At 37.3% G+C, this 22266-nt stretch overlaps 1 protein-coding gene and 1 long non-coding RNA gene across 5 annotated transcripts in view; one reads left to right on the top strand and one right to left on the bottom strand.

Annotated features, from left to right (window-relative positions):
- PLEKHM3 (pleckstrin homology domain containing M3) overlaps window positions 1–22266 on the bottom strand; it is a 173992-nt gene that overhangs the window by 15238 nt on the left and 136488 nt on the right. The window contains exons 7-8 of one of the 4 annotated variants that reach the window (XR_008998196.1): window positions 7438–9956; window positions 4891–5016 (exon numbers count right to left, since the gene is read on the bottom strand). The exons of 1 other annotated variant lie outside the window; for it this stretch is intronic. Coding sequence is in view for 2 of the 3 variants with exons in the window: in XM_036920283.2 (XP_036776178.2) it covers window positions 9799–9956 (158 nt within the window). In the remaining variant the exon portion in view is untranslated. Of the gene's footprint in view, window positions 1–4890; window positions 5017–7437; window positions 9957–10429; window positions 16644–22266 lie in introns of those variants that run through there. 2 more of the 4 variants (XM_036920283.2, XM_036920289.2) reach the window with 2 other exon arrangements.
- LOC118929821 (uncharacterized) overlaps window positions 1–22266 on the top strand; it is a 114253-nt gene that overhangs the window by 39609 nt on the left and 52378 nt on the right. The window contains exons 2-3 of the long non-coding RNA XR_008998197.1: window positions 3175–4844; window positions 14000–14062. This is a non-coding gene — a long non-coding RNA (uncharacterized LOC118929821). The remainder of the gene's footprint in view (window positions 1–3174; window positions 4845–13999; window positions 14063–22266) is intronic.

Here is a 22266-nt window from a genome sequence, read left to right as displayed (position 1 = left end):
TTAGAGGACCATGGAGAAAGTTCCTCAACATGCTCCTCTCCCATACCAGAGAGAGAAGAGCAATTAAGCAGACAGAAGCCAACGGTATCTATGAAGAGGAGCCCAAATTTCCTCTAGCCGCTCTGAGGATTCCACACCTCGTTACAGTATTCACTGAGTGGCTGCTTCCCAAGAAAAGCCACAGAAAGGAAATATCATTAAAAAAGTGTAAATGCACTGGGGGAAACTGTTCCCTCCCTTAAACCCAATCTAACCAAGGCTGTTGTTCTCTATTGTTGGACAGGATGTAACAAGCCTGCCAAGCACAGCCCACAAACCTGCTAATTAGGTGCACTGACAGTGTTTGCTTTGGAACCATTCACCAACACAGGAATGTGTCAGGCTGATGGGTGAGAAAAGGGTATGTAATGTATGCGTATTGGAGTCCAGATGAAGGCCTAATCCAGGTACTCAGTCTGTTTGTGCAAAGAACTCACCAAAACGAAGGCTGAATGAGTAGGAAGCCACAAGGAAAGGCCAGCTTTTGGGCAAGGCTTCTCTCTCCTCTGGAGTTTTGTTTTACTCCCCCTGCCCCCCCACCAAAAAACGTCTTGCCTAAACATGAAACTCTTTCAAAAAATGACAAACTATTCCTGGTTCCCCAGGAAAAAGGAAGAACCTTCGTAAGGTTGCTGGCAAATCCAGGATCTGATGACTTTCCAGGAACATAAGAAAGTGACAACTTTAGGCAAAGCCATACCCACAGTTGCCCTCCATGGAGAAATTAAAAGGGAACTAGACAGGAAACAGCTCTTAATGGAACTGCTCAAGTTGTGCTGAGAAAAATTGTGCACCTCAGCATCTTCTATGGGAAGATGTAATTCTATTATGTATAATAAAGCAGTGTCTTTCTCTCTTTTTAAACAAACCTTTATAAGGTTTGGCTACAATTAGCTTGGATGCTTCATGTGTATATGAAGCCTAAAGAAGGGCAGAAGGTGCCAAGGCAAGGAATACAGGCCATGCCCCAACAAGTTTAGGTCCTCAGGGGCAGGGTGGTATGGGTTGCAATGAAATGCAAAATGACGGAGACCAATTCAAAAGGTCAAGTATGTTGGGAGGAGTCTTCATGATCTTTAGTACAAATTGGACACTTCTGGAGTTTGGCCAGATAGATGAAAGCAATGGAGTTTGGACTAAGTTCTTTGGGAGGCCTTCTTGTTCTGTAAGCTAACCTGACAAAATAGATTTTAAAAATAAAAAAGAGGTAAGCCCTGTTAGAAACTTATTTGCTTTGAACTTTTCCATGAGGCCAATGTTCATTCTCAGTAGACAGATGTAGGAAATGTTCCTGAAATGTGTGCAGACTGGACATGATGTCAGAGTACATTAACTGGTAAGAGTTTGGTTATTGATAAGTTCAAGGTCCCAAGTGCAATCCTCATTTCTTGGAGGAGGGGATGGAGTGGTCAACTCCTATCCACAAACTTACGCTCAATGTGCTTCTCTAAACTCCAGTGCTTTACAAAACATGTAGATGCCCTCCTAACACAGGAAGGACACCTCAGATGCTTTCCCTGGGGCAAGTGAAAGTTGCTGACCTGGGCAGGCAATGCTTATACCAGAGAAGTACTTTAAATGCTAGGCCAGCTGCTTCAGCCTTACATATAAAGCTGTAGTGTTATGTCAGACTTTTAACTATGGTCCTCTACCTTTGCAAGTATATTTTCCCCAGTTTTACTGAGACATGATTGACATATAACACTGTATTACTTTCAGGTATACAACAATATGATTTGATGTATGTATATACTATGAAATGATTACCACAATAAATTTAGTTAACATCTATCACCTTACAAAGTTACATACTTTTTTTCTAGTGATGAGAACTTTTAAGATCTACTCTTAGAAATTTTCAATCATACAATACAGTATTGTTAGCTTTAGTCACCATGCTTACCGTTAACTCCCCTAGATTTGTTTTGTAACTGAAGTTTGTACCTTTGACCCTCTTCACCCATTTCACCCACTTGTATCTCCCCCTTCTGCCACATCTCTGACAACTACCTATCTGTTCTCTGTACTTATGAGTATGGTTTTTTTAGATTTCACATATGAGTGAGATCATATAGCATTTGTCTTTCTCTGTGTATTTCATTTAGTGCACATATTTTAAGTTCTCCCAATAAGTTTACTTTAAAAGCTTTATCAGTGTTCTTAATTAAAGCACATAATATACTTGGGAGAGCTGAGCGAACACACATTAAATATTTATGGAATGCCTACTATATGGAACAAGCCAAATTCAGTGTTAAGGATAATCTTCTTACGGTATACCTACCTCTAAGCACAGCCAAAATGGTACAGGGGTCATAAAGTCTTAAGTACAATGTTTTCCATATTGGAAAACCTATGGGGATGATTTGCACATCACATGAAAAAAAATCAACCAGGCCAAATGGATCAGACAGAAAGGACGGAACTGATTTATGATTGCTGGTATATTTTGTCAGTCTCCTGTTCAAATGCATGCTGAGTGTTTTTAAGATGAAGTATTTATGTACTTGTGATCTGGAATAATTTCAAGATTCAGGAATGGCATCTTCACAGAAATGTGTATAAGCAGGATGTTCTTAGCAGCATTACGTCCTTAAGAGTAGGAGATTAGTGGTATGTAGAGGTGTCAGAAAGAAAGCTAGATAGGAGGCAATTTAAGGATTACATAAAAAAAAAAAGCTAAGTCCTGGGTTATTTTGTGGATATATGCAACTTTTTTTTATCAGTCTACTCTTCTGATTTGTAATTCTGAAAAGCTAGAGTCCTTATTTCTTTTTCTCAATCAAGGAGGGCATGTCTTGTCATTTCTATTTCCTTAGGATGTGGAATTTTATCATTGTTTTAACAGAATTTTCTCTTTCCTAAAGCTGTTTTAGGCCTCTAGGAGGCTAAAAGTTGGATCAGGTTTAAATAAAGCAGTCTTGTGATTCTTCCTATTGTATTTAAAATCCTGCAATTTGGATTTTAGTGTTTTCTTATTTAAATTAGAGAGAGGTATGCATTTAATTTGTGTTGGAACACAAAGAATTTCTCAAGGTAGAACTGTCAACACGGTCTTCTGAATGGAGGGGAGGGTGTCTAGCACAGCACGCCGAAACCCACCTGAGCCCGAGCCTGATTAAGGCAGATCTTCAGTTCCCACAGGTTCTGTTCTCCACCCTGAGCTGCCTAGAGACAGCCGAGGTGGAAGATGCCTTATGGCCTCCTTCCCCCACTCCCACCACAACAGCGCTTTGGCCACTTAAGGGAAAAAAAGGCATGACTTCCCTCACTCTGGTCTAACTGGCTCACTGCTCCAAGCGTAAAAATTTCCAGGGTGGCAAATAAAGGGAGAATTCAAAATAACAGTGCTTTTTTGGAGGCTTCTACAGAGGTATGTAATTTTTTTGAATTTCTTTTAGTGGGTTGTAAGACTACAGGTATGGAATAAACAGTGATGTATAATGAAAAAAGCATGGATTTTGGAGTCAGATATATTTGGGTTCAAGTTTTGGCCTTATCTCTGCCAAGTTAATCGCCTCCACTGGATCTAGGTTTCCTCATTATTAAAATGGAGGCAACAACCTTCCTGCAGAGGACTGGCATAAGAATTAAATGATAAGATATATAAATTGTTGGCACTAGTATTAGGAAATATTAGAGTCATTCCCCTACAATCCCAGCATATTCTCTATTTCTGCCAGAGATGGTGTTCTAAAAATGAGTACCAGGGCTGCATTTTTAAATTATACATTCATGAAGCCTTCTCCATGCATAACAATTAATTTAGTGAGTAAAAGAAAGTCTGAAGAGTTGACTAATGTTTGATATACAGTCATTTTCAAATAAGTATGTTAAAACCAAGTATATTCTAATACTGAAGTCCATAAATTAGTGCTTTAGAGATCAACAGAGAACTCTCCAGTGTTTTTAGACATTGTGGGACTTCGTTCTCACCTACGACACGCCTCACTCCTATGGATAATCTCCTCCTTGCCGTCGTCATAGGTCTGCTCCCCTCTACCCTGGCTCCCCTCATACTTCCACACAACTGCTGAACTGCTCCAGTGTTTTTTAGACACTAGAGACAGTCAACTATTTGTGAGCAGGGAGCATGTTCACTGTGTGTCTTTAGCCTAATGCACATAGTGCCGCAATCATTTATTGGAAGAATGAATAGTTCTAATGTTTGTGGGATGTTTTATACTGAATTGGAATTATGCTAGTCAAATAAGATCTGGAAATGAAAGGATATTAAGTATATTTCTGAGGACACAGAGGTGCTGACTCTAACAAGGTGGTCAAGGATATGTGGTAATGAATTCACTAAACACTTCATTTCAAAGATTTTTACATATTGATTTTTAGGCATGTTTTATTATGTAAAATTTCAAACATATTCAAAAGTAGAGAAAATAGTATAACAATCCCCTCTGTATCTATCACCTCACGTCAACATTTATCAATCTTTTTCATCTACATCTGTCCCTTCTCTCCTACCATCAGATTATCTTGAAGCAAATTCCAGATATCCTGTTACTTCATCCATAAAAGATTTCAGTTATGTAGAAATTTAAAAATTTACCCCACTATTCAAATTTCTTTTTTATTTACCACATTTATTCAACACATCTTTCTGCACATGTTTTAAGTCTGCAACTTGGTTTCTCATTAAAAATTTCCTTTAATAAACCTTTTATTAGTGGTTTTTTTTTTTTTTGTCCTTTCCCATAGACTTACATAAACCATTCCTGGAAATGCAACACCAAGAGAAAGCTCAACAGGTTCCTGGGAAGTATTATCAGCATGGAATTCCAGAAAGTCTTGTAAGGGCTCCTTTGGACTCAGACGTTTGTGCAAGCTTAGAGAATTGCATTTGACCAAGGGAGAAACAGGATTCCAAATAGCTACATATCCTTTCCTACTGGGTAAAGGGCTCCATGAGCTGACAGATGTGTTTATGTGGTCACTTTGGCTGTGAGAATCCAGCACCTCTGACTAGACCACAGCTATCTTAGAGGAGTGATTCTCCCTGGCAGTGACGCAGAATCACATGGGGAGCCTCTGAAGATACAGATTCTTGGAGCTAAAAAAATCCCAAGTCTCATAGGAGATCCTGATGTATAGTCAGAGGGGAGCCCTTCTGTCCCTGTCAAGGGATGAGTCCTGGGACTGAGGGCTTTAAAAATATGTGTGCAATCCAGTGCCCTGATCTTGGTTTCTAATATTCTCCAATAAAAGGAATCAGGGTTCCTTGGAGAAATGGTTGCTTCTAGGATTAGGGTAGGAAATTTTAACATAAGCCTGGAATGTCTGGCAGTGCCAAAAAGTCAGGATATGCTAAAAAACAAATGCTCACAATGACTGGGGTGTGTCAGAGGGACACAGGAGCCACTGGAAAGAGCTGAATGGCCAAAGCCGGGACAGTGTGAGCCACAAAGGAGTACTGGATTATAGCCCAACGTATTATATGAATATGCTTGAGACCATACTCAATAGAAAGACACTGAAATAGATAATTGAAAAAATAAATGAGTAAAAGAGACAAACCTCTCATGCAAGAAGAATTCCAAATCAGTTTATACACTTTGCTCCCAAGGTGGGTGGAAACTGCCCACTCCTGAAGTGTGGGTGGCATAGTGACTTCCTTCCAAGGAAGACAGTGTGGAGAGGGGGTGGCAGGTGGGGGAGAGTAAGTACAGTGGGGAACCCTGACACCAGCACTGCCATGAGGAGTCATGTTGATAGTATGTACCCATGACCTGATGCGATGAAAATGGCACTTCGTCCCTGTGGTCTTGCTCCCCAAACCCGTAAAACCCAGTGTGATCATAAGAAAAACATCAAGTATAACTCAACAGAGGGATTCCATAAAATATTTGACCAGTACTCCTCAAAACTGTTAAGGTCCTAAGAACAATGAAGTCTGAGAAATTGTCACAGCCAAGAGAAGCCTAGGGATATGTGACAACTAAATATAAGCTGGGATCCTGGAACAGAAAAAAAGACATTAGGTAAAAACTAAGGAAATCTAAGAGCTATGGACTTGAACTAAAAGCAGTGTATCAACATTGGTTCATTAATTGTAACAAATGTACCACACTAATGTCAGAAGTTAATAGGGGAAACTGGGTGTGGGTATATGGGGACTCTCTGTACTATCTTTGCAATTTTCCTGTAAATCTAAAATTGTTCTAATAAAATGTATTAAAACTGATCAGCTTTGATCTTTGAGGCAACTGTTTCAGTTGGATTGTTTATTTTAATGGACTTTATTTTATTTAGGACAGTTTCAGATTTAGAGAAAAGTTGAGCAGAGAGTACACGGTTCACTTATTACTACCACTCTCCTCCAGTTTCCCGTTACCAAGCTCTTACATTAGTGTGGCGTATTTGTTACAATTAATGACCCCTATTGATACATTATTAACTAAAGTCCGTAGTGTAAATTAAGGTTCACTCTGTTGTACAGTTCTATGGGTTTTGACAAATGTATAATGTCATGTATGCACCATTACTGAAAGATACAGGATAATTTCACTGCTTTAAAAATCTTCTATGTTTCACTTATTCATCCCTTCGTAACCATTCTCAAGCCCCTGGTAATTACTGATTTTTTTTTTTTCCTGTCTCTAAAATTTTACCTTTTTTAGAGTGCTGTACAGTTGGAATCACATAGTATGTATAGGCTTTGCAGATTGGCTTCTTTTACTTAGTATGCATCTAAAGTTCCTCTATGTCCTTTTGTAACTTGATAGCTCATTTATTTTATTGCTGAATAATATTCCATTGCATGGATATACCACATTTTATTTATCCATCTGCTTATTAAAGGACATATTGGTTGTTTCCAGTGTTTGGTGATGATGAATAGAGCTGCTATAAACATCCATGTACAGCTTTTTATGTGGATATAAATTATCAACTTATGTGTTATGTAAAATATATTGTTTTATCTCCAAATATTTTGGGATTTTCCAGGTATCTTTCCATTATTGATTTCTAGTTTAATTTCATTATGGTCTGAAAGCATACTTTGCCTGACTTCTGTTCTTTTAAATTTATTCAGGTGTGTTTTATAGCCTAGAATATGGTCTCTCTTGGTGAATGTTCCATGTAAGCTTGAAAATAATTCATATTCTGTTGTTGAACAACGTGAATTGACACAAATGTGAATCAGATCCAGTTGACTGACAGTGCTTTTCAGTTTAACCATATGCTTAAATTGGTTTTCTGCCTGCTGGATCTGTCAGTTACTGACAGGGCTGTTAGGGTGTTGAAGTCGGTGACTATAATAGAAGATATACATAAATAATAGTGGTTTTCTCTATTTCTCCTTGCAGTTCTATTAGTTTTTGCTGCATGTAATTTGACTCTCTGTCCATACACATTAAGGATCGTTGTATCTTCTTGGAGAACTGACCCCTCTATCATTATATAATGCCTCCCTTATTCTTGTGTGAAGGATTGGTATTATTTCTTTAAATATTCAACAAAACTCACCAGTGAAGCCTCTGGCTTCTTATTGGAAGATCTAAAAATTACTATTTCCGTTTCTTTACTTGTTATAGGTCTGTTCAATTTTTAAATTTTTCTTGAGTAAGTTTTGATAATTTATCTTTCAAGAAATTTATCCATGCCATCTAAGTTGTCTAATTTGTAGGCAAGAAGATGTCTATATACTAATTCTTTTCATTGCTGTGCCCACTTTCATTCCTGATTTTGGTAATTTGAGTCTTTTTCTCTTAATTTCTTGGTTGTCAACTTGTTGAATCTTTCAAAGAACCAACTTGCAGTTTAATTAATCTCTTGTTTTTTCTGTTTTCTATTTCATTGATACCTGCTGTAATCTTTATTCTTTCCTTCCTTCTGCTTTCTTTGCATTTAGTTTATTCTTTGCTACCTAGTTTCTTAAGGTGGGATTCTAGGTTATTGATTTGAGACCACCTTCTTTCTTTTTTTCTGATATAGGTAGTTAGCTATGAATTTTACTCTAAGCACTACTTTAGCTGCATTCCACACATATCTATTTTTATTCTTTTCAAAAATATTAAAAAATTTCTCTTGTGATTGATTTCTTCTTTGACCCATGAGTTTTTAGAGTGTATTATTTAATTTCCAAATGTTTTGGGTGTTTCTCTGATTTTTTTTCTACCAGGGATCTTACTTCCATGTGTTAGAGAACATACTTGGTATAGTTTCAAAGTTTTTAAATTTATTGAAACTTGTTTTGTGGTCTAGCATATAGTTTATACAGCTGGAAACATTTTAAAATTTAATCTTTTTTTAGTAAACATTTTTTATTGCAATATAATTCATATACCATAAAACTCATTCTTTTAAAGTATACAATCCACAGATATCTAATGTATTCGCAAGACCATGTAACCATTACAACAATCTGATTCCAGGACATTTTTATCACCCTTGAAATAAATCTATATGCATTAGTAGTTTCTCTCTTTTTCACTTCCCTTAAGCCCAGGCAACTACTAAACTACTTTCGGTCTCTATGGATTTGATGATTTGGGACATGTCATGCAAATGGAACATAAAATGTGGCCTTTTGTGTCTGGCTTCTTTGAGATAGCAGAACGTTTTCAAGGTCCATCCACATCGCAGTATGTATCAGTATTTCATTCCTTTTTAGGCTGAATAATATTCCACTGTGCGGATATACCACATTTTGTCCATTCATCAGTTGGTGAGCATTTATGTTGTTTCTACTTTTTGGCTATTATGAATACAGATGTTAGAAACATTTGTGTGCAAGTTTTTGTGTGGTATGCATTTTTAAGAAGTGTGTAATCTCTAGGCTCTGAGCTAAGTACCTGTCCCCAGGAAACCAGAGGCTGCAGTGTGTATGCATGTTTTTCTGTGTGTGGGGCCAGTAAAATCCAAGTTCTTGGATGTTCATAAAAAGTCTTTGGGTTTATGAAGAGGCCAGAAGGACTGAGTCAGCTCTTAATATCTTAGCTCTACCCTACATGCTTCTACTCTCCCTGGCCACATGCCTCCCTTCTGTTCTGGACCACAGTGTAAGTGAGCCCTGCAGGGTGGGAAGTGAGCCATGACATGACATTCATACCCAAAGAAGCCAGTGCACACAAAAACACTGTATATTTCTATTACAATTTTGGGATGAAAGGAAAAGTGATATGTATCATTTTGTGATTTAAGAAAAGCAATAGTAAAAACCCTGCTCTCAAGTTAGTAGGGGGAAAATCATCCATCAATCAATGGATGTGATGACACCCAAATATTACTTTGGTTAGAAAAACAATCCCACAGAAACTCCCACTTTTCTCTCCTTTGGGTCCTAAAACTTTCATCACTACACTGCAGTACATCTGTGGAGAAAAGGATGTTGTGAGTCAGACAGCTGTTCACCAGTTTTATTCCTAGTGGTTGATCCAGTTTTGGCCTTCCTCTGAGACTGATTTCCCATTGCCTATCACCAGGCCCTGAAATGGTTGTTAGGATTCTTCCTCCCGAGTTTTCATTCTAAAAATGAATCTGAACACTCCTTGTTACCTAATAAGGTAACATTACCTAAAGCAAGGTAATGTTTCTTTGTAACTGTTATTTCAGATAGTAGTGAGGTGAGATGGGAATAAATACAGGAAACCAAAAGGGGTAAAAAATGTTTTCCAAGAATAAGGAAAAGCTGATACAGGCTAAGAGAGAGAGACATACAGTGCTTGACTAAAAGCCTATCTAACCAAAAAAACTGCATATGACATATTCAGTTATACTTTTATAAGACAAGAGCTTCTGTACCTGCTTGTTGAAATATCCTCAAAAGGATAGAGGATCTCCCCATTGTTACAGATTTCACAGATGAACCCCTTCTGGCTACAAAGACTGCAGCTGTACACGTGCGAGGTGGCAAATTTAATGACCTTGCCCAAGAATGGAGCCAGCTTTCCTTCTATCACCTGCAGAAAGAGAAATGGGACAGGGAAGCAAATTCATTGAGAACAGAGGTCTTGCAGACGGAGGAGGAATGGAATTCCTGTCTTTCACACAACAGGAAAACCTCTAATTATAATTTCTCAGCAACTCTGAGAAAGAAAAGACATAGCATCTTTGCTCCAAAAGAACTCTCTGGTTTAAACCACTGGAGGTTAGAAAATGAAGTTTCTTTTGTATTCCTCTTTGCAGTGTGGTCTGGGGGACTGAGGACCAACAAAGGGGGAGCCCTACTTTCACAGATCAACTTCACAGTTGTGGTGTGGTATAAAAGGAGTGTGGTGGATTTCCCAAAATAGATGGAAAACATGCAGGTAAACACTAACTGAGAATTTTATGTTGTAAATTCAATAATACCTTTTAGTTGATGAGTTAATAGAGGGTATTTTTTTTATCATCTCCCACATTTTTTAATCAACAAATGTGGAAAAATAGGTCTCTTTTGCTGCTGATAGGTATATTGATATAAAGAAGTTGCAGTTTGGCAGTCTGAGGGCCGTATCCAATTTGAGGATTTAAAAAACCTTCTACTGTTTAAAAAATGAGCCAATTTAATAATTGGGAGATTTCACATAAAAATTCAGACTTTTGGCTTCTTTTGAAAAATCATTAGATCTGGCAAAAGTAGGCCCGAATTTCAACATGACGATGATCCTGGCTGTGAGCAGGGGCTGCTGGCTCCTGCTGAGGCGCATGCTCCCAGTTGACAGGTGTCTCCACTAGGCCCTGGTGTCCTGCATCTCCCTGCCTCCCGTGGTTACCTCACCAGTTAACCTGCAAACACCCATGAGTTGGGAACCAATAGTCAGTCAGATCCCTCCTCACTTAACTAATATGGCATGGGCCTCAAAGACTTCAGCAATTCATATACTAACAAAATAAAATCTGCCTTTATTTCTCTCATTAATGCATATGCATATATACATGCTGATTATACATAAGAAAAGATTAAATTAATTTGGATATAGTTGGAAATAACTGGAAATAGCTGGATACTTTCAAATGAACACATAATTAAGATGACATTTTACACAAAAATGGTATTTGTGGGAAATGTACTAAATCATACCTAAAGAGAAATGACAATGCCAAGGTAAATAAATAGAAGTAACTGATAATACAAAAATAAAGACAACAAGGAATGTACGAATGAATTCTGCAAAAAAATGAAGCTATACATAATACTGGAGATTAAAACTAAAGTGTTTTCTAAACATCACCAAATAATCTCATGACCTTTTAAAAATGAATATAATAGTAGTTAACTCTAGGGAAGGAAACAAGTTGGAAAAGCAAGTATTCATTATATATACAGGTTTTTTTAATTTTTAAAAATGTATTATTTTTGCATTAGATGCAGAAACTGAGCAGAAAAATCAGGTTTACTCCTGTATAAGAGTGGATTTTTCTTAATAAAGGGGGTGGAAATTATACTGGCTGTTTGAGTCAAGAAAGTACGTATTTCACCATTCTTTAATTTCTCCTCCTCTCTGTTACCTTTAGAAAGCCATAGATAGACCTTCTCTTATTTATGTTTCCTCAAGGACCATTAACTTTGATAAACCCTACTAAAGCACACTCCTAATATCAACACATTATACATACTTTCTAAGAAATAACCACTACTAAATCATATTTCCAACCACCAGTAAATACTTTCCAGTGCATCACAGGGATGTTTCTAAATTGTGGTAATGATACTTCAGCTGAGTTTGGTTTACTTATGTTACTGTTCTCTAAACAACCAAGGTTAATGACACATTTACAGAGAGACACTAACTAACTACAGTCCATTTAGGGGAAAACATCAGGGATAGGAAAGTCTGGAAACCAGGTGATGAAAGGCCGTTTGAAGGAACTGAGGGTGGTGGGACCCTGAGGAAGACAGGAGAGCCATCACCTGGCTCTAAAGGAGCAGACTGGGCATCTACTGCATAAAACTTCTTCTCTATCTAGATTTCCTTGAAACAAAAGATATAAACATTTTGAAGGCTTTTGAAATATACACTGAAATACCCCTTACCAGCAATGTATATTTATTCCTGTCTAGGGACTTCAATAAACTTTAAAAAATTTATTTGGGGATTGATAGCTTTATAATAGTTTCCCTATCAAAGAACCTGATCTATATTTCCATTTTATTAAATCTTCATTTATTATTGCTTAATAAAAATCTGTTTTTTCCCCCTTGTATAAGGCACACACACTATTTATTTAGGTTATTTCCAGGTGAAACTGCTGTATAATACTTTTTATTCACTATTGCTGGTATATTAGAATATACTGACATTTGGGTACATCTTTATGTATGATATATTACTGAATTTTCTTGAATGTGGATCATTTTTAGGTGATTCTTTTGCGTTTCCTGAAAGTAATGACCCGATCCCTTCCTTGCTAATATTGTACCTCTTGTTTATGTTTCATGTCTTACTGCATTGTCCAGCACTCATAAAACAATATTAAGTAATGACAGTTTGTGGATATTCTTGTTATTTCAATGAGAATCAAACTGGAAATTATAGAGTCTGTAATGAATGACTCACTTTCTCCATCAAACACATATATATTGTCATTCACCACATTTTATTGATGATCTCTCTTTTAAAATAACTTTATTGAGACATAATTCACATACCATGCAATTCACCTATTTAGAGTCTACAATTAAAAGGTTTTTAGTTTATTCACAGAGTTATGTACCATCACCACAATCAGTTTTAGAATATTTTGTCACCTCTTCCAAAAAACCTTGTATCCTTTAGCAATTACTCCCTTCCCCAAACTAACCTACCCTCTAAGCCCAAGGCAACCAATAATCTACTTTACGTCCCTATAGATTTACCTACTCTGGACATTTCATATAAATGGAATCATACAATATGTGGTCTTTTGTGACTGGTTCCTTTCACACAGCAGATGGTTTCAGGGTTCAGGTTGATACTCTTTTAAATCTGAAATAAGTTTCTTTTTCCCATGTTGTCCCTGGCTCTCATCACCCCTCTTTAGATTAATAAATTAACCTTCTCGTTTCATTTCCAGATGCTAGTCTTTTTCCTTTGACCCATTCAATATATAAGATAATCAGTTTTAGACACTACTTTCATCATGTATTATCTCTTCCCTCAAACTTGGGTGAATTCTTATCATTAGTAAAAACTCTTCACTCATTCATTTCATAAAGTCATATTGAGTTATTATGTCCCAGATTCACGATATAAGAGTGAACTGGACAAAACTGGAACTTATATTTTGCCTGGTGTGCGAGTGTCTCCATAAGCTGATTCCACACTATCATCTAAACTCATTTTCCATTTCTTACTGTGGATCTTCTGCTGTGAGCCGACTTTTTCCCGGGAAGAATATGCTGACTCTCGCTCTTGTGCCTTCACCCACATCATATCCTCTGTCTGAAGTTTCACTTCTTTTCTTAATACTTTTGAAAATCTCACCTAGGCCTCATGGCTCAGACCTATTCAGCTTGATCTGAAAACCCTTCTTGGGCACTTCAGCTGTTAGGGATCTCTGAATTTCATATGATTTACTTGTATGTCATGTAATTTAATATAGATCTTGATGCTGTTTTGTACTCTTTGCTAATGTTTAACATGTGATTGTTTTGCTTATCCAGCTGTAGACTGAACATATAAAATGGTGATACTACCTATAAAATGGTGGTTTTACCTATAAAAATGGCAATTTTAGATGGAGCAACCCAAGAGAATGTAAATTGCTTGAAGGCAAAGCCTGAGTCTCATACCTGTCTTAAATATCCCCTCCCTACCAGGCACCTAAGTTCTTGCTGACTGACCAAAGATATTTTCCTATCCTTTTCCTTGGCTGCAAGTCGTATCTTAGGGTTGTCTTTGTGTTACAAACATTTTCAATCATTTTGCCATGTGATGAGGGAGTAGCTTAAAGTGTGCCTGGACCTGGTGGCAGCTCAGCTATTCAGGAACTCTTTTTTTTGCTTCTTTACACATGATTAATTGCTCTTTCTATTTGTCAGCTCAGGGTCATGGCCATGTTTCAAAGGGCTGAAGTTGCTGAGTTTTCCCTCCAGAAAAGTGAGGTAATATTCTATTAGTTTATTTTAGAATTTAAAACATTTCCTTAACATTATAAAAAGGAAAACTTTCTACTTGTAATTTTCTAGGAGTAAAGATATATTGAGGAGGCTTGAATCTTGTCTTTGAATACAGCAGCTAGTAGCCCTGGGAACAGAATCTGGCTATTCTGGCTTCTGGTCGAGCGGTTTCATCACCGCAAAGCAGTAGGATCCAGATGTAACATTTCCTGGGGTTCTTTTTGAAAATCAGATGTATCGTTACTTTGGATAACTGCTTAAACGGAAATCAAGCGTCCTGCCTCCCACCATCTTCTCCTGCCCCCAAGTCAACTTTCACTCCCACTTCCTAGCCATCTTGGTGGGGGCTTAAGATTAGGGCTACATTCCACAGACACTAGGAAGATGGTGGCCTCAGAGAAGTCCAAAGGCCGAGGAGCCTGCCCCCTTCAGGCTCCCACTCCGAACAAGAGTAGGAAAGAGCTGCCAGAACGCCAAAGGACCTGGGAAATGACTCTGGGAAGGGCAAAGTGAAACAGCCACCAAGCCAATAAGCTGGCCAGTAAGCACACAGCTTGAGGGAAGTCAGACGTGCAAATTCTTGCTATGTCACCCCTGAAGTGGGGTGCCTCTCCAGAGTGACAGTGGTCCTCAGCAGGGCTGTTCATGGGGCAAAGTCCTACAAACTGTCTATCCGGGCTACAGTTCATCCAGGGATTCTAATATCATTGAGAGTAAGCCAGGACTGATCAGGACAAAGGAAATCACAAGGGTGCTTCCTTAATAAAAAGCCAAAGCTTGTTAAAAAAAAAAAATCTAACCACTATAGTTTTGCTTCTTGACAAGTTGGGTGTATTTTCTGGTGCATGGTAGTTTGAGTCATTAGGGAGTCTCCCAGAGAGGCTGACATTACAGAGCTCTTGATACTCCCTCAGAATTAGCTGTCTCTGGGTATTGGGAAGCAGTGGGGTAGAGTGGGAAAAGCAAGGTTGATCTGAGTATGAATTTTAGTGCATCTGTTTTCCAGCTGTGAGACTTTGGCAGGTTGCTTAACCTCTCGAGCCTCAGTTTCCTCAACTGAAAAATTAGAATAATATCTACCTTGCAGGGTTGAGGGAAGGATCAGATTTATTATAAGGAAGCCACTGAACATAATGTCTAACTTAGAGCAAGTGACCAATAAATAATAACTTATTATTAATTATCTTAATCTGAATTGAAACTATACATGATTTAGACTCATTCCTTCTTTCAAACACTTGAGATTTACAATAGGGAGAAGGAAAAAACGTTCATATGTCTTTTTAAAAAAAATGTCATTTTTAAAAGGCATCAAATTGTCCTGTTTGGATGGGCTTAATAAAAATTAATGTAAAGCAGTCGCATCCATTTCCCTCAATACTGCTGTAAATAACAGAACTGGCCTTGTACAGGGCATACTTATTTCTGCCTGTGAAAATGCTGGGGGAAGACATTTAACATATTTCCGACTTGATTTGAATCACTTATGTAAGATAATCCCTTAGCCACCCTTGGAAATTGTCTTAATCTTTTCCTACTTGTAATTAAGTTAGTCACAGGTTACTATAACTTTATAACAATCCATCAAAAGCCACAAGGCCATCTCATCTTTAGCATTAAGAAGGCTGGTAGTTCTGGTTAACCAGGTGGTCATTTGGATATGTCATGAGTGATGGTGAAACAGACCTCGAAGATGAGGTTTAGTTATCTCTCCATTTATTTTTCCCAAAGTGCCTGTCTACGTGAACAAAATCATGACAAAGTAATTAGCAGAGAATACATGTAGCTCTTCTCCCATCTCCTCAGCCCCCTGCACTCAACCTTCTTCACCTTCTCCATACACCAAATTGCCCTATCTCCCTGAGAAAAGGCAGATGTACAAAACAGGGTAAAGAGTTTCTGCTTTCCATTAAACTTAATTTCTTGTACTAGAAAGGAAGGTACTAGTCTGATTTATTTACTTGGAGGGTGTACATATACGACTGTTTCAGAGGTATTTTACTGACAGGGTATTCAAAGAATTCACACTTTCATTTTAAATTCAAATTATGTGTCCTTTTTATTGCAAGGTAGGATAAGGACAAAAAGCAACATCAGGCTGATATCTTCTACCCGATTCTGCTGTTTTTCACTTTTGCAGTCTCTCCACAAATTCTTCTTACTCTGTCATGTCAGGGACTTCGAGAACTCAGGGAACTACCAAATATCACTTTCCATGACCCAGCGAGCTGACAAATACACCAAATATGCTTACCCTGGTGTGACGGCAGCCCATGAAAGCTGCCTGGTTGAACTTCCAGCTCAGGGATACACACATTTTTCCCCCTCTTCTATTCTGGTCAAGATGGTCAGCATTGGAATTTGAGGCCTATGGCTTTCTTGCAGAATAAGACAACAGACTTTATTTGATTTACTTTCTTGCAGACCAATCAAAAATTACAATTAAGTTAAAAAATAACCTAGTGCTGCGTTCTCCAAACCACAGTTTCAGAAACAGCTGCTTATTACTCATGTGTGGCACCAGGAAATTGCAGTGTCATGTTCAAGGTCTGTAGCCAATAGAGATCTGTGGGATTGGGAAAAGGGCACGAATGAGTCTTTTATGTCCGTTACCTTCACTCCCTTGGCACCACCACAAATTAAAAATCTACAGGGGGAGAGGCACAGAGTACTAGGAACTTGGACAAGAAAAAAAGGAAAAGCTTTTTCTCACTGAATTTCTTTATGTCGGCTAAATCCTGCCCCCTGATTTGTCTTTAACCTTCCACTTCAATACAAGCATTCCTCAGCCATTGTGTAACATCGAGATTCTGGACAACTGTTGGGAATACTTTGATGAAGAGGGCTGTTGCACTTGACAAATGGCCCCTCCTCCAAAAGTCTAACCAAAAGACCCATTCATGGTAAACAAAGCCACCTGCCACTCACTGGTAACAAGCTAGCTCGATGAAATCGTAGAATCAAAATTGTCACATATTGTAAAGTGATTTCAAATATAGTTTAGTTTGCATTTGCTTGGCCAAAGCACCATGAAAGACTGCACTCACTGTTTTTTCTCTGGGTGCCATTTCTCATCATTAGCTGGTCTGTACTGTGCTGTCTAGTGATCAAGGCCAGGTGAGTTCATTGAGCTTTAGGAAAAGACAGCCTATGGATTCTGCTCTAGTTTGAAAACCCTGACACACAAGTGAGAACATTCTGAATTCTCATTCAATTATAAATTTTACTCCTCTTAATCCTAAGTCCTTAAAAATAGAAAATAAAAAGCATACCACCATATTATCTTTTTCTTAACAGAAAAAAGAAAGTATAGGGGATTTTCCTATTTCAGAAAGTTTGTTAAAACCCCATTTTCTCATAATTAACCTTTCAACTCCTTATTATGGCTCAATGCTGAGATGTTTATATACAAACAGAAAACTGTGTCTTTCCCTAATTAGCTGCTCCCACCCCTCTTTATCCATTATGGGACTGCTCTTAACAGGATTGAGATTTTGGCTAAACAAGCACTTCCCTGAGGGTGGATTATAATGTCACCAATTAGCTCTTACCTGATCCTCCCCCAAAGGTGACAATTTCTACTCACACTTTGGAAAAACCTGTGATAATTTAGTCTGGGTTGATGTAATTGGGTAGATTTCTGAGTGGTCATCATCCCTTCCAAATCACATTTTGCTTCTTGCAGGAAACTAAATCTTAGGGAATAAAAGATATAAAAATTTCAATTTCAATTTCCTTCAGTCATTGAGTTACAAAGACCAACCCCCAAACACAAGTTTCTTATTCAGAAAAATGTACGGGATGGGGTCTACTTCAGACAGTTTTTTTGCACTTCATAAAGTACCTCAAAGGGTATGGCTTAGTCAGGCTACAACCTTAAGGGACTTTAGTGGAAGCATTTGCAAATTACATGGCCTGCATATTCCGAGCCCCCAAACAGGCCACATAGTCTAAGTACACATGTATTATTTCTGAGGAAAATAGATTAAAATGTTTTAAATTGAGACAGTTCCAGAACACTCTCATGTTACAGTCACCAGAACTTCTCTGTTGCATTAATTGTATGTCTGAAATAAATCTGACTTAGGTCTCTACTATTCATTTCGGCTCTAGTTAAGATATTACTGACTCACTGAATAGTAAATAACGAAAGGCCCTAAGTGGTCTTTTTAACTCAGCTCCCTTATCTAATATATGAGAAAACTGAGGCCCAGAGAGGTGATGTGAGCTGCCCAAGATCAGCCAGCTGGTTAGTGATAGGCCCTGACTCTTCCTCTTAAGCACCCTTCACTACTCTAGGAAGGGGCCTTTCTGAGGGCATTTGGGGTCTGAGTGCACCTCTGGGTTTGGTTCAGTCTGAGAATTCTGAGGTCACTGGATGCCTACTGATCCATGTGTAGCTATGGAGGATCTCTAAATTGACTCAGTCCCTGCATGGAAACAAGATGCACAGTCCAGATTGGTCTAGGTTTTGGTCTGAAATGAATCTGCCTTTGGCTTATAGATTTTTTTGCCCCACATACTTACTCTTTTAATGAAAATTCTCTTAAATGGTCACATCTTGTATAATTTTCTGAATAAGGAGTATGGTTTTGAATAGTATTTTGTTATTGGTTGAACTACAGGGAAACTCATCAGTTAAAGTAACACTAAATTCTATGACAAAAATGGACTTAACATCAACTTAAATCCTAGGCTGTTTGCCAAAACTAGATATTTAACTTTATTAAAAGGAGAAGCAAAACTAGATATTTAACTTTATTAAAAGGAGAAGCTGGAAAAAAATAAAGCAAAACAAAGCAATTCTCTGTACACATGTATGTGGGAGAGAAATAAGACTTTTCAGAGGACTTGAGTAGAAACCAATGCAAGACATTTTAGCAGAAAACAAGTCTCCACATTTAAAGGGATAGAGAAGTAGAGGAGAAATAAAGCAGTATTACCTGATCATGTAAGGATAGGAGAACATGAAAGGCAAAAAGCAAGAGAGGGAAAGTCGGGAAAAGATGGAAGCAAAAAAAAAAAAAAATAGAGAAAGGCAATTCAGATGTTCACAAAGGAAAAAAAGGACAGAGTTGATTGGGATCTGAAATAGGATTAGAAATCTTGGCTTCTATTCCCAGTTATGTCCCCAGGAAGCTCTACGACCTTTTTTGTAAGTCACTTAACTTCTCCATGCCTCAGTTTCCTCATCTACAAAATAAAATGATTGTACTCAGTCACTTAAAACTAGAGGATCAATAAGGTTCCCTCTCAGTTTGAAGATTCTACAATTTTGTGGTTAACCAATAGGGAAAACATCAAAAGAAGCTTGTTGAATACCCCCAGGAATGTAGAAAGGGACTATGTGGGGAGATAGATAAAAGGTGAGTTTAACCAGACTAATTAGAAGATACCCAAGGAAATTTTCAAAAGAAGTGAAATAATGTCACCAGCTTTTTATTCCTCTGCTGGCTGAGTGCCATTCAAAGAGGGAGTTAACGCTTTTTAGGAATCATCCCCTCACAGGTGTGCAACCAGATATCAGTTTTCCTGAAGATGTCTGCAAATCCCTTCCGTTCATCAATGCATTTAATTAGTTAATGTTTAGATAGCACTGAGGGATGAAAAGTACAATGTAAGTGTTCAACAGTATTATTACTTAACAGCTTTTATAGCGTTTATGAGACTAGCAATGCCTAAGATTGAATGAGAAACCCCAAAATGAGTTCCTGGCTAGAAGGTTGTGATCTAATAAACTGCTGGGTCTCTGATGTGAGGAAAAACAAACCCTGCGTATAAATTGAAATAGGTGCTCTTTATTAGCTTGCATGCCACTGTCTTAAGATAGCCAGTGATTTTTATTTTCTGCTTTGAGGTGTCAAAAAGTAGTAAACTGCCACTCATTACACAGGACTGAGTATGAGTTCACACATCCTGTTATTCCAGAAAATTACCTGCTGTGTTTGTGGCATCTATATGCTGGACATCTGTACACTCAGGATATGAATTCTATACATATGGGGACTTAAAAAGGGGGACAGATAAATTATTTAATACATGATGTTGAGGCAACTGGCTAGCCATCAGGGAAAAAAATAAAGCTGAATTTCTAACTCATCTCACAAAAAATGTACTCCAGATAAATCAAAGATTTAAATAAAAAAAGAAAACCATAAAAGTATTGTAAAACTATAAAAAGTATTAGAGAAAACTGTTAGAAAAACATTTACATGGGGTAAATATTTATATTCTTAGGAGTGGTAAATCTGGATATACTATATTTAACAATTAGTACAATACAAAATGACAATTACAAAGTCACATGACAAACAAGAAACTGGAAATAAAAATTTCCTAGTTATATGAAAAGTGCCAATTTCTTTAATATAGAAAGAGCTCTTTCAAATTAATGAGAAAAAGACCAACAATGTAATTTAAACACAAGTTAAGGATATAGACAATTCACAAAAACTACAAATGGCCACTAATACACAAAAAAGATGCGCAACCTTACTGCAATCGAAAAAAATACAACTGGTGTGGAGTTATTTTTTATCAGATTGGCAAGGATTAAAAATATCATTAATATAGAAAGTTAATGTGGACATAGGAAAACAAGCACTCTCAAGACACTGAATGGAAGTATAAATTGGTTCCACTTTTCAGAAGGCAAGTGGAAATATTTATCAAACTATAAAGCACTTATACCCTTTAACTTAGCAGTGTCATATAAATGAATTTACACAAAAGACACATTCACACAGGTGCACAGGTAAATGTGTGAGTCTGTTCACCACAGTATTGTTCTAATAGAGAAAACTGCACAGGTTAAAAATAAGGTAACCCTATGTTATACAGCTGATAAAAGAAATGAGGTAAACCTTTATGTGTATTCAATGTACACACATGCCCAGATGTTCACAGTATACACTTAAGTGGAAAAGGCAAGATGAAGAAAGGTAGTATTGCTTGATCTCATTTCCAAAAAATAAAAAAAACCCTGACATTTGTAAATGTGTAGAGATGTCTGGAAGAAGACAGACTGGCTATACTTAACAAAAGGTACCTCTGCAAAGTGGGAGGTTGGGGAAAGAAAGGCAGACTTTAAAAGTAGAATTCTGTAACAAAATATCAGAAAGAGAAATAAAAAAAAAACAGTCCCATTTATAATTGCATCATGCATCATAAAGAATAAAATACCCAGGAATAAATTTAACCAAGGAAGTGAAGGAACTTACTGTGAAAACTATAAGACATTCATGAAAGAAGTTAAAGATAGAACTCAATAGAAAGATGTTCTGTGCTCATGGATTGGAAGAACTATTATTGTTAAAATGTTCATACTACCTAAAGCCATCTACAAATTCAGTGCAATGCCTATCAAAATTCCAGTGACATTTTTCATAGAAATAATCCTAAAATTTGTATGGAACTACAAAAGACCCCCAAATAGCCAAAGAAATCTTGAGGAAAAAAGAATAAAGCTGGAGGCATCACATTCCCTGATTTCTAACTACATTACAAAGCTATAGTAACCAAAACCATAAGTTATCAGTAGAACAACAGACACAGATCATTGGAACAAAACAGCCCAGAAATAAACTCATGCATATATGGTCAATTAAACCTCAAAGGAGCCAAGAATATGCAATGGGCAAAGGACAGTCTCTCCAATAAATGGTGTTGGGAAAACTGGGAATCCATATGCAAAAAAATGAAACTGGACCACTACCTTACTCCATATACAAAAATCAACTCAAAATGGATTAAAGACTTGAATGTAAGACTTGGAACCATAAAACTCCTAGAAGAAAAGAGGTGGTAAGCACCTTAACATTGGTCTTGGTAATGATTTTTTTGAATTTGATACCAAAAGCAGAGGCAACAAGACCAAAAATAAACAAGTGTGACTACATCCAGCTAAAAAGCTTCAGCACAGAAAAGGAAAACATCAACAAAATGAAAAGGCTACCTACCAAATGTGACAAAATATTTGCAAGTCCTGTATCTAATAAGGTTTAATATCCAAAGTACATAAAAAAATCATACAACTCAACACCAAAGAAAAAAAATCTGATTAAAAAACGGGCAGAGACTCTACTAAACATTTTTCCAAAGATGTGTAGGTGACCAACAGGTACATGAAAAGGTGCTCAACAACACAAATCACTAGGGAAATGCAAATCAAACCCACAAAGAGCCATCAC

This window comes from Manis pentadactyla, chromosome 6 (assembly GCF_030020395.1).
Source record: "Manis pentadactyla isolate mManPen7 chromosome 6, mManPen7.hap1, whole genome shotgun sequence".
In the NCBI taxonomy this organism is placed as follows: domain Eukaryota; kingdom Metazoa; phylum Chordata; class Mammalia; order Pholidota; family Manidae; genus Manis; species Manis pentadactyla.
Note: the sequence above shows the minus strand (reverse complement) of the source record. Positions and strands in the feature narration are given on the sequence as shown.